General features: G+C 47.4%; 1 protein-coding gene across 1 annotated transcript in view; it reads left to right on the top strand.

The window, feature by feature from the left end:
- The window catches only part of LOC147683761 (arylacetamide deacetylase-like), a 201,328-nt gene that overhangs the window by 150,211 nt on the left and 38,933 nt on the right, over nucleotides 1-12,184 (top strand). Inside the window, exons 3-4 of the mRNA XM_086944130.1 lie at nucleotides 10,838-10,907; nucleotides 11,532-11,703. Of these exons, the coding sequence (XP_086800256.1) occupies nucleotides 10,838-10,907; nucleotides 11,532-11,703 (242 nt within the window). The remainder of the gene's footprint in view (nucleotides 1-10,837; nucleotides 10,908-11,531; nucleotides 11,704-12,184) is intronic.

The raw sequence follows: 12,184 nt of genomic DNA, 5'->3' as shown, positions 1-12,184 counted from the left end.
CAGTGGGTGGGGTTCTTCAAGATTCTGGAAAAGAAACTACTATAAACCAATCAAAAGTTTTATTTTCATGTCACATGACTTTACGTGCACGCAACGTGTGTGCACGCATGCGTGCACATGGCACGACCGTCGCATATAAATAAATTTTTACCCGATTTTTGTAAAAGCTTTTAAAAACGTGAAAAGGAGGCAGGGAAGAGACTCCCAGACCCCCTAGGCCTTCTCATGGGGTCCCTGAAGGACCTCGAAGGGCAAAAAAACCTTTTTTTCTTAAATCGCGAGGTGGGCACACGTTACTCGCACCCTCGAGGCAGAACTGAGTCAAAAACAAAAGTGGAGAACATGAAAAGGGGGCAGGGTAGAGACTCCCTGACCCTCTAGGCCTTCTCAGGGGGTCTCTGAAGGACCCCTAAGAGCAAAAAAACAATAAAAAAAACAAAAATTACAAAGTGCGTGCACGTTGCGCGCGCACTGAAAAAAAATAATAATAATTGGCAAATTTGACTATTTATATGTTGATTGAAGATGTAGACTATACTGTTTAACTTTATCCAAATCATAAAAACTAGCTGTGCTGTTGCATATTACAGGATACAGTCAATCGATTACAATATACCAAGTTTGTTGGAAAATAAATATATACAAAATATAAAAATTGATACAGAAATTAGCATTTTAAAAACCTTGGAAATTCACTGAAAAAACCATAGGTTTCACACACGTTATATTTAGGAATTAGCACTTAAAAAAAATTGTAAAATCACTGAAAAAAACATAGATTTCACAAACGTTATAGTTAGGAATTAGCATTGAAAAAACCTTAGAAATTCACAGAAAAACCATAGGTTTCACACACATCATAATTAGGAATTAGCATTTAAAAAACATTTGAAATTCACTGAAAAAAAACATAGGTTTCAGGCCTGATATAGTTAGGAATTAGCATTTAAAAAACCTTAGAAATTCACTGAAGATTTTAGGGCTGTTATAGTTAGCTGGACATTTCACTCATACAAAACCATTGAAATTCCTCTGATATAGTTATGGTACTCTGTATTTTACAGTGAGTGACAAAAGGTTATACTAGTGTATGATGAGGTGTATCGTCACGTGGATGATGTCATCAGTGATGTAATTTGAGATGTCATCAGTGATGTCACTGACCATGTCATGAATGATGTAATATATGTGACGTCATCAGCAGTGAATTGCGGGATCGCAAGATATAGTTAGTACAACTAACTATATCGGAGGAATTTCAATGGTTTTGCATGAGTGAAATGTCCAGCTAACTATAACACCCCTAAAATCTACCGTTTTTTCAGTGAATTTCCAAGGTTTTTTAAATGCTAATTCCCAACTATATCAGGCCTGAAACCTATGTTTTTTTCAGTGAATATATATATACATATATATATATATATTACTCGAGAAACCCCATTATTGAATTTCACTTTGAAGCCTGTTATGGGCTTTCTGAATGTGTCTGTAAACTGTAACTAATTTAAGTGGCTTTTAAATGGAGTGGTGGTAGCAAGGATAAGGTGCAGCTTCTTTTTTTTTTGTAAAATTTTTATTTTGAGTAAAACAAGAAAACACAAAAAAAAGGCCACTGAGGTGCCGCACATTTCCCCACGCAGGGGGCACAATCAAGAGTCAGTAAGCATCGATATCTCATAGGAACAGAGGCATATCGAGACCGAAAGCACGTAATCAGAGCCACACATCCGTAAAGTAACAGTTCGGTGAGCTTGTCTGTGGCCATTGAACAATGTAGAAGCTAAATATAAGGACTGTCAGGCCCATGATCTTTCATATCCAAGCAAACAGGCTATGGACCAGCTACATGCACCTCAATAGACCAGGAACCAGGAAAGTAAAACTACCCCCCCTACCCCTCCCCCCCCATGGTGGCGACTCCATACATACCAACACACATTCTATCATCCATACTAGACTTGGAAAAGGTGTAGTGACCGTAAGGATGCAGGACATACAGCTGATGGTAACCCCTTAGAAAGGAAGGCAACCAAGGGACCCCACTGGAACTGAAAGTTCTTGAAATTACAGAGGAAGATGTCCGCCATTCTTTCCAAGCTTAGAAGCTTCCAAAGTCGTGCATGCCACGAAGAGGTTGCTGGTGCCTCTTTCTGTTTCCAGGCAGCGGCCAACGTAAGCTTGGCAGCTCCTAGACACAGCCACAGAATCTTTTTGTCTGCCCGGGTCTGGTGCTCAAGGCCGGGTTCACGCAGACCCAACAAGACAGAAGCCATAGAGTCCTCTATGGGATAGTGAAGGATGTCCCTGATGTGCGAGAGAATTTCCTCCCAGTAAGGCCGGATCACTGGGCAATCCCACCAGATGTGGCGGAAGTCTCCGAGGAACCCACATCCCCTCCAACATTTGTCGGATGAGGCCGGGTAGATGCGGTGGAGCCTGGTTGGGCATAGATACCATTGCATAAGCGTCTTGAGATGGGCTTCCCTCAAATGCAGTGAATGGTTAAACGCTGTCAGGTCCCGCCACTCAGTATCGGAGATATCTCTCCCTAACATCTCCTCCCATTGCTCCATGTATCGAGGCCTAGGCGTCACCGTCGATTTAAGCAAGAGCTGGTATAGAAAGGAGATGACTCCCTTCATGGCAGATGTCCGCAGTATGGCCTCGAATGGCGAGGGAGGTCTCGTAGCTGCCTCCAGTATCCCGGACGACGTGGCCCAATGAAGCAGCTGTGCATGACGATACCGGTCGGACTGGGGGACCCCGTAGTCCCTCACACAGTTAGCAAAGGAGAGGGTATACCTGTCCATGAAATAGATGGGTCAAGGCCCTGCAGCCTCCCTCCCTCCAGGCATCAAAGGCCCCCTCCTGAAGCGCCGGCGGGAAGGCCGGGTTGAAGTGCAAGGGTGTGAACGGCGAGGGGAACGTAGTCCAACGGTCATCCACGGCCAATGTGTCCCAGACCTTCAGCGTAGTACCCGTAGGGGTACTGATATAAGTGTTCAGAGGACGGTTCTTCTTTGGCTTCCAAGCCAAGTCCCAGACGGATCTGCCAGCCACGCTCCGGACTATGTGCAGCCAATGTTTTTCGACGTTTGCTGCGACCACTCCACCACACCCTCAATTGTGCCGCTTTATAATAGAGCTGCAAGTCAGGAAGTCCTACTCCGCCCTCGGACTTCGGACGACGCAAGACCGCAAAGGAAAAACGCGCCCGGCCCCCCTGCCATACAAATCGCAATATCTGAGTCCTGAGACGCCGAAAGTAATCGCTGTCTAGAGGAATGGGCAGGGCTTGAAATAAGTACAGATATTTAGGAAGGAGAACCATCTTTATAGCATGGATTCTGCCCAGCCATGACAAAAATTTAGGTTTCCACCTATCCAATTCAGCTCGGGTCTTCGCTAATACGGGCGGGAAGTTGGCCGAGAACAGTTTGCCCACTGTCGGAGTCAGGTGGACCCCCAGATAGACAATTGAACCTCCGGCCCAGGCTAAAGGCGTTAAGGGCCGCACGCGTTCCATCTCTGCCTGCGACAGAGTAAGATTCAAGATATATGACTTGCTATAGTTGACCTTGAAGCCGGCCACCTCTTCATATCGCAGCAAGATCTCCCTGATACAGGGCAGCGAGTGTTCCGGATCTGCTACAGAGAATAGGATATCGTCCGCGAAGAGCGTGATTTTATGTTGCTCTCCCGTGAACGGAAGGCCCCGGACCCCCTCATGTTCTCGCACCGCCATCGCCAAGGGCTCAATGCTCAGCGCGAACAGGAGGGGGGAGAGGGGGCACCCCTGCCTAGTGCCTCTGGAGTGCGGAAAGAACGCCGACATATGACCATTTACCGCTACTCGAGACCTGGGGCTGCAAAGGTTGGCCCTCACCATGGTGATAAACTTCTCCGAGAAACCGAAGGCCGCCATCGTATTAAACAGGAAGCCCCAATCCACACGATCAAAAGCCTTTTTGGCGTCCAGGCCCACAAGGACCACCGGTATGCGGAACCTGTATGCTTTTTCAATTAAGTGGACCACCCTACGCGTATTATCGTGAGTCTGGCGCCCCTTGATAAATCCGGATTGGTTAGGATGTATGATCGCCGGCATCAAGTCTTGCAACCTGTGTGCCAGGATCGCCGAGTATAGTTTAGCGTCTATGTTGAGTAGCGCTATGGGGCGGAAAGAAGCACACTGGGCGGGGTCCTTCCCTGGCTTCGGCAAAACCGTTATCACCGCCTCCTCCAAGGAGCCGGTTGAGGAGCCGGACACAGCCATGTCATTAAAAAGTGATACTAAAAAGTCACAGAGTTCAGTGGCGTATGATTTGTAAAAAACAGCGGTATAGCCACCCGGCCCAGGTGCCTTGTGTAGTTTTAGATTCTTGATGGCCTCAAGCACCTCCTCCCTGGTAATCGGGGCCTCCAACAACTCGTTCCACTCTTTAGAAATCTGGGGGAGGGGCTGGCGCCGCAAATACTCCCTCTGGGCTCCCGAATCGAGCCTGTCCCCCGCGTAGAGGCCCACATAGAAGCGGCCAAAAGCGTCCACTTTCGCTTTGTCCCGATGTTGCAACACACCCTGCGCATCTCGAATTCCTCCGATACATTCACGTTCCCTCCTGTCACGCAGTTGACGCGCCAGGTGCCTACCTACCTTGTTCCCACAAGAGTAAGGCTGTCCTCCCAATCTCAATAGTGTAAATTCGGCCCTGTTATTGTAGTGGGCTCTCAATTTCCCTCGGACCGCTGTCAAGGGTCGGAGGGTCACTCTCGAGGGATTGAGCTTGTGAGCCTGTTCGAGGTTTGCCAACTCAGCCTCCAGGTCCTCCCGGTCTTTCCGCCGCAACCCATTGAGATGAGCATTGAGGCTCAGGCACATGCCCCTGACGGACGCCTTAAACGCGTCCCAAGTGTTGGAAACCGAAGTGTCGGATGCAGGATTAAGCTCAAAGAACTCCCTGATGGCTTCCCGCAACGCCTTATTAGAGGTATTATCCCTGACCACCGAGTCTGGGAAGTACCATTTCCGCTGCCCCTCGCCGGTCGACGACCAACGGAGGCTAAGCACCAGCAAACAGTGGTCAGAGACTGAGAGCGGAAGAATGGTGGAGTCAAGGACATCTCCTCTAAGAGCCTGGCTGAGGGAAATGTCATCGAATCAGGAGTAGGAGTGATGTACATGAGAGAAAAATGTGTAATCCCAGGAGGTAGGATGGAAAAAACGCCAACCATCAACCAACCCCAGCTCCCCCACCAACTGCTGTGATGAGGCAGAAAATACCCCCGTATCAGCCCTATGAACCCCAGAGCTATCCACTGTCTTATCCCACACCAAGTTAAAGTCCCCCAAAAGGAACAAGTGCCCTTCAGCAAAGTCACCCACCCTCTGCAGCAGGCTTTGTAGAAACGTATTTTGGCCGGCATTGGGGAGATACACTACTACAAAGGTACATAGCCTCCCCTGAACCAGCCCCTTCACCATCAGCCAGCGGCCATCCTTATCATTGCGTACCTCTACAGGTTGGAAGTGCAGTGCAGGGCGGAAGATGAGAGCCACCCCTCTATGTTTCGTAGATGCAGAAGACCTGTATATAAGGGGATACGCCCTATGCCTAAGGCGCAGCTCGTCCTTGCGCGCTAAATGAGTCTCTTGGAGCCCCACAACATCCAACTGGTGATCAGTCACATATTTCCATACTTTCTGTCGCTTCTGCGGTGAATTCAGGCCCTTAACATTCCAAGTTCCTATACTAACAGACATAATAGAATAACAGACCAGAACTCTCTACAGCCTCCTCATGGACCTCCCCTCCCGCATTCGAGACCCCATCAATCAAAGGCAATGCTGAAGGGCAACCCAAAATCCCTCCCCGGACAACACCAACCTGACAATAAGTTTTTAATAGCTTTGGCAACAACCCCTCCCGCCCCACGCACGCCACGACCGTCCTCACACATCCCAGCCACACATGCCACAGAACACCCTCGTCGCCACCATCGAACCCCCATGCAACCTTCCCCCAAAGCTCCCAACCCCCCAACCCCCCCCTCAAACAAAAGGATAATAGGAAATAACGTAAGGCACTACCACCAAATGTGCTTAACACTCCCAGTAAAAGGTAGAACGGAAAAATCCTCCTGGGAATGGTCCGGAGGACCACAGCGGGTGCCACCAAGGACCACGGACCGGGGTGTCTTCTCCAAAAGTACATTCAAACCCACGGTACCAAAGTCATGCGCCCCTCCGGCACCTGCCTGCTGGCGGTTAAAGATTAGGCAGCACCTGAGCTTTGGTGGGAGTACGCCAATGTCGCCGAAGCAACCGAGGCCACAGCAGCCCCCCTCTCCTGCAGGCTAGTCGAGCGGTCAGGCCGTCTGGCATCCAAATCCGGGCCCACCCTTTGCCATGAGGATGAGCGTCTACGCCTCCGGGACGGAGAGCTGCCCGCGTCCTGAGATGGAGGCACATCGTCCAAGCCTAGTAGATCCTTCGCCACCTGGAGGGAACAGATCTGTGCCAATCTGTTCTCCCATCGAAAGATGATGCGGAATGGGTGGCCCCAAGAGTAGGAAATGCCACGCTCCCGTAGGAAGGCAGTCACTGGACGGAACTCCCGCCTCTTCTGGAGGGTCGTAGCCGCCAAGTCTTGGTAGAGCTGCGGCCTATGCTCCCTAAATTGCAGTGAAGTGATGGTTCGAGCCTTCCGCAGGATGCGGTCTTTCAGTTGGAAGTCATGAACACAAACTAATATGTCCGGCGGTGGCCCCCCTCTCCTCGGCAGACCAACTCTATGCACCCTGTCCATCCTGATTTCCTGGACGTCGTCGTCGCCCAGCACCTGCAAGAGGAGGGCCTGGACATAGCCCCGGAGGTCCCCAGCCTCACCGTCCCATGGCACTGCTCGAGTGCGGATGTTGTTCCTGCGAGAACGGTTCTCCAGGTCTTCTGTATGGGATTGGAGGTCCAGGTTTTGCTCCGTCAGTCGGATGATGTCTTGCTGTAACTGGTGCACATCATTTGCCACACTTAGGTCATGGTCCTCCAGGGTAGCCACCCGCTCCCCGATACCGTCCACATCCCTGCGCACCTCTCGGAGGTCCGATGCCAGTTGTGCACGCAGTTCGGAAATGTCTTCCTTGATGGAGGTGAAGAGCTCCGTCATGAAGGCCTTAGTCGCTGGGGCCTCATCATCCGACTCTTAGGCGATGCGCTGGACCCGGGGGACGCCGGGTGTGAGGTAGACTTCGCCGCACCATCCTTACCCGCCTTCCCTTTGTTGCGGGATGCGTTCGACATTGCAGTACTTCTCGTGGGGCGCAGCGTGCCCCTCGTTTCAATGGGTGCCTCCGGTACTCCGACTGTCCGCCTCCTAAGCGCTATCGAATCCCCTGCGACGGCCCTCTCCGGGTGAGCCCAGTGCCTTTTCCGGCGTCTTCAGTGTCCCTCGCTACAGCGCAGTGAGACCAGGCCCAGGTGCAGCGTGAGGCCGGGGATCACAGGCCTACGGACCGGAAAGGCCACCACTCCCAATCGAGGCCGAACTCTAGTACACCCCTCTTGCGCGGCTACGGCAGGTTGTAGGCGTTAAGCACTCCTAATGGGCCCCTCTCGTGTGGCAAGCCAACTCCGTCAACCCAGGTACGCCGCCTCAAAAAAGCAGGGCCAGCCAATCCCCAACACGATGCCTAACTCTCAGGGGCAGCGCTCCAGTAGGGCTCCTCCACTTTCCAGGGCACCTCGGAATACATCGGGGCCGATCCGGGGGGTGATGGCGATGCAGCTGGGCCCACAGAAGCTGCTGGATCTTCAGCGATCTCCACCGCTGGGCCACAGCGCCCAATCGCTTTCCTCCCAGGGCAGCTCCCCAGGGCTGCAGGGCCTACCAACTCGAGCTCCAGGGACCGGGACCTTCCCCGCCTTAGTCCTTCTCCTTGACCCTTCCTGCAATGTGCTGTGGTCCGAGCCCGAGTCCGCCTGGCTTCCCAGGCTCCAAATCGCGAGTCCCGGGTCCCTCCAGTTCAGCGAGGCCTTCCGGCATTCACCGCCCCTCGCCTGGGTGCTCCTCAGGGACAGAAGCAGGCCGGAAGCTCGAGGCCGGGCTGCTCCGTCAGGCTGCCGAGACCGGGCCGGGGGGGAGGGGAAGCAGCAAGCCTGTCGCACTCACCCGATCCTCAGCACCCCCGGTCGATCGCCGCCTCCAGAGTTTTGCAGAGGCGCTGCGTTGCTCCGCGGGGGCCGATCGCCTGCTCCTCGTCCCGTCTCTGGCAAGGTTCGCCCCATTCAGCCGCGGACCGGAAGTCCGGCGTCGCCTCTCACGGCAGGCCGGGGATTACAAGGCCGCCTCAAGGCCGCGGGTCACCGCCGCAGCTAATTTCTCTCTCGGGTCTCAGCGGCCACCTCCAAGGCTCCGGACCGGACCTCCCGACTCCAGGAGAACGGCGGGTCCGAGTCAGGCGAAAAGCAGGCCTCCTACCATGCTGTAACAATGCTAAACACGGGCTTGGCGCCGGAGGGACTCGAGAGAGCATCCTACTCCGTCGCCATCTTGGCCACGCCCCCCAAGGTGCAGCTTTACATTGTGCTTATCTGCCCTATGCTCATTCATCAGTCAATATGACATAATTTTGAGATGATATGGTCACAAATTGTACAAATGGGACTACAAATGACGTGAAGCTAGGTATCTGGGTAAAAAAAAAAGTGTATATCGCTATTACAGTATGCCGCTTAAGGAGAGAATTTAGACCTTAAATATGTCAGCAACAGAGTCTACTGCGGCACATCACAAACATACTCCTCCAATGCCCGATCGAGTATGGAGTATGGGTCGAATCAGGTTTAGATATAACACCATATGCCTGATTTAGAGTGGACAGTGATATATGTTTTTTATTCATCGGAGAGAGCTGCCAAACTGTTAGCAAACTGATAGGAACCACCATGATGGCGGTTGCTCCCAATGACTACAGATGTCTGCAAGACTAACAGACATCTTTAAATGTGGAGGAGTACTTTGCCAGTGCAACAGTGCCTTTTTTTCATCGCCCTGACCGAGTACAACCAGATTCTGTAATTTAAGTCAGGCTCTAATTCATAATTCTAGGTCTGATGGAAAAGCTTTCTCCTGATGAAAACTGGTAATAAAAGAATAGAGAAACCCTTGATGTGAACATTTATTTTTCTTCATATGAAAAGAGAATTGAGATTAACAAAACCTGACTTGGTATTTTAATTTCTTCCAATATTGATATTTCATGGTGGCAGCCACTGCCTGAAAGGTAATGCCAAAAAATATAAATTCCAGGCCAATATATAATTGTGGAGCTACTGTTCTAACGTCCCAAAATACTGCAGAAATAATCTAGATGCTAGTACACTGCATGTCTATGATTTAAAATAAAATTATTTCAGGATGTGAGGGAAACTCTTTTCTTATGTTCTAAAGTCATTGTTTGAAGAGACATTGGTACAAGCACCACAATGTTTTTCTCCTGGAGTGTTCACCACATTCCACACATAATGGGGAGGAGGTGATCATCACGTCCTCCACATTCCAGAGGTTATAAAACACCTTTAATCTTCTGATGTTTTCCCAGCATATTATCGGATCTCAAATACATTTTTAACATCGTACAATTATTTGGAATAGATTATTAAAATGTGTACTTTAACCCGTGTTTTTTTGTAAGTAAACCCTCATCAGAATAGGGGGTAAATGATCATGCTAGAATAGTTGGATTTTCTTTAGTTCTGCCTAAGTCAAAAAGAAGTTCATTGGGAAATCTCTCCTGCATCTTTGTAAAATATTTGAAAAATATGAGTTAATATTTAAATTGTCTTTGTGCAGCAAAAAAATAGCAGAACATGTGGAGTATGAATGCCATATTGTCTGCAACAAGCATGATTATCAACCTAGTATAGGAAAATTGATAACTGAGATGTTCCAAATATCCTTGGTAGAGCAAATAATGCAGTTCAGGTGTGAAGACATATACAAATATATTCAAATGGGGAGGCCAACTATGGAATTGTGTGTGAAAGTGTTCAAATGTTCTTTTACACTTTTGAGCCTTAGATAGTCTGATTGTTTAATCTTGTCCAATACAGAAAATATAAAAGAGCTTTATAGGAGTCTGTGATATGTTTAACATTCTCAGATTTTGTATTTTCTGACAATTTTCATATACAAGTTAGCCTAATTTATGTTTTTTGTTGTATTTGAAGGTCACAAAGATATTTTTAATTTTGCAGGTATCTGTTTGAATTTTTTATGCAAAGAATCTGAAACATACGTGAAGGTTAAAAAGCTCCAGTACAGTTGGACTTTAATGTGAAAATTAGGAATTTCGCAAGTATAATTTTGCGCTAATAAAATTTGTTTTATATCACTCTTGAGCAAAATCCAATCCAAATATTAACTTTAATTCAAAATGCCTGTGGGTGACAGGTGAGACATGGTTCTAGACTACTAGCAAGAGAAGATGCACATGCAAAAAATCTCTCTGTTTCATGGACGAGAATAAAAACCATAAAGTGGGATGTCAAAAAGGAAATGACAAACAACAGTGGGACAGGAAGCTTTATGAGACTACACTCTTTAAAAAAATAACTTTGCACAACCATAATTATTTGACAATTTATTTAACTGTGTCTAGTTTATATATCACTTACCTCACAAAACCATATAATTATGTTACTATCACAATTAACTGTATAACTTTAAATAGCAATATTGATATAATCGTAATATATTGGCATTGTTTCGAAGTTGTGCATCATTATTTTGAAACCTTCTTGTTAAGCATTTTTCTTATGATTTACCTTATTGATTTGCAGCCATGAAGCCATGCGATCTTCTCATGAGATGGGTTGCGCACAGGCTGAACACAGTAGCTGTGTCAGTTGAGTAAGTATTTCGTTTTTGATGTTTTCAAAATGTGTACTTGTGTTTTATTATGATACAAACTGTGGCTTTCCAATTAATTACTTAAACGTATGACTCGTGAACTGCACTCACTATTAAAATGTGTCAGTTCAAGACTCGCAGTAGTGGCTCCTCCGCTAAGGCGGAGGAGCGTTGCCCCACTGCCTTGAAGCAGTAAAAGAAAGTAAAAAATAAAATGATAATAACATAATGTTATTATCATTTTATTTCGCCCTCCTATTGCGGCATGACTTTTTACAAAACTGCCGATTTCGAATGTATGCGGACAACTCTTGGTGATACTTTCACATTGTGACTTTACAAAAGGATTGAAAATATATCACCAATGTATTCGATTGCTATGCTCCAAATGACTAATTAACACATTTTTCATAAACATTGAACTATAATTAGAAAACAAAAAAGGTTAGATTTGATGTCTTTTTGTCAGAAAGGAATGACAACAACTATAAATTTAAAAAAGCCATCTGAATTTCTGCAATCTATTACTTCATTTGAGCTTGGGGTTACATACCCACACAAGGAACTGTGTGGTATCTGGTAGTTTACCAAAGAGATTGAATTAACACATTATTTCTCTTGCAGCTACCGGTTAGCACCCGCTCATCATTTTCCAGCACCATTTGAAGATGCATATGCTGTTACAAAGTATTTTCTACAAAAAGGAATTCTTCACCTGTACAATGTTGATCCAGAAAGAATTTGTGTGTCAGGGGACAGTGCTGGTGGAAACTTGGCTGCTGCTGTGACACAACAGGTATGAGATTGTCACTTGTAAGCAGAAAGAATTCTTATGTTGTAATAGAGCCAATTACACACTGCAAGAACTGACATGGTTTGCAACAGTATGTACCCTCCTTTTGTGTACCTGGTGCAGATTAGAACTGTTCCCAACAATAGAAGCACAATGATGTCTACAATGACATGAGTTAACTCTTTAATTGAACTAAAGGGAAAACTTTAAGGCCTCATTACAAGAAATGTGATAATTCCGATTTGGCCATAAACATAATAATGGTGGCTGAATCAGTATTACGAACTTGAAGAAATATTTCACATCTGAGGGTCTTCCCTGTGGAGATCTTAGCAGGAAGAAACTGGTGAAATACACAAAGGGGGGAAAGGACTAGAAGTGGGAAGTGAGAAGAGCATGTAGGAATTCAAGTGCAAACCAATATTCTACAAACATTCCCAGTTCTCATTTCCAATATACCAGACACCTAAGCTCAGTCAGAATA

The sequence above is a fragment of the Lissotriton vulgaris genome, chromosome 11, assembly GCF_964263255.1.
Source record: "Lissotriton vulgaris chromosome 11, aLisVul1.2, whole genome shotgun sequence".
In the NCBI taxonomy this organism is placed as follows: domain Eukaryota; kingdom Metazoa; phylum Chordata; class Amphibia; order Caudata; family Salamandridae; genus Lissotriton; species Lissotriton vulgaris.
Note: the sequence above shows the minus strand (reverse complement) of the source record. Positions and strands in the feature narration are given on the sequence as shown.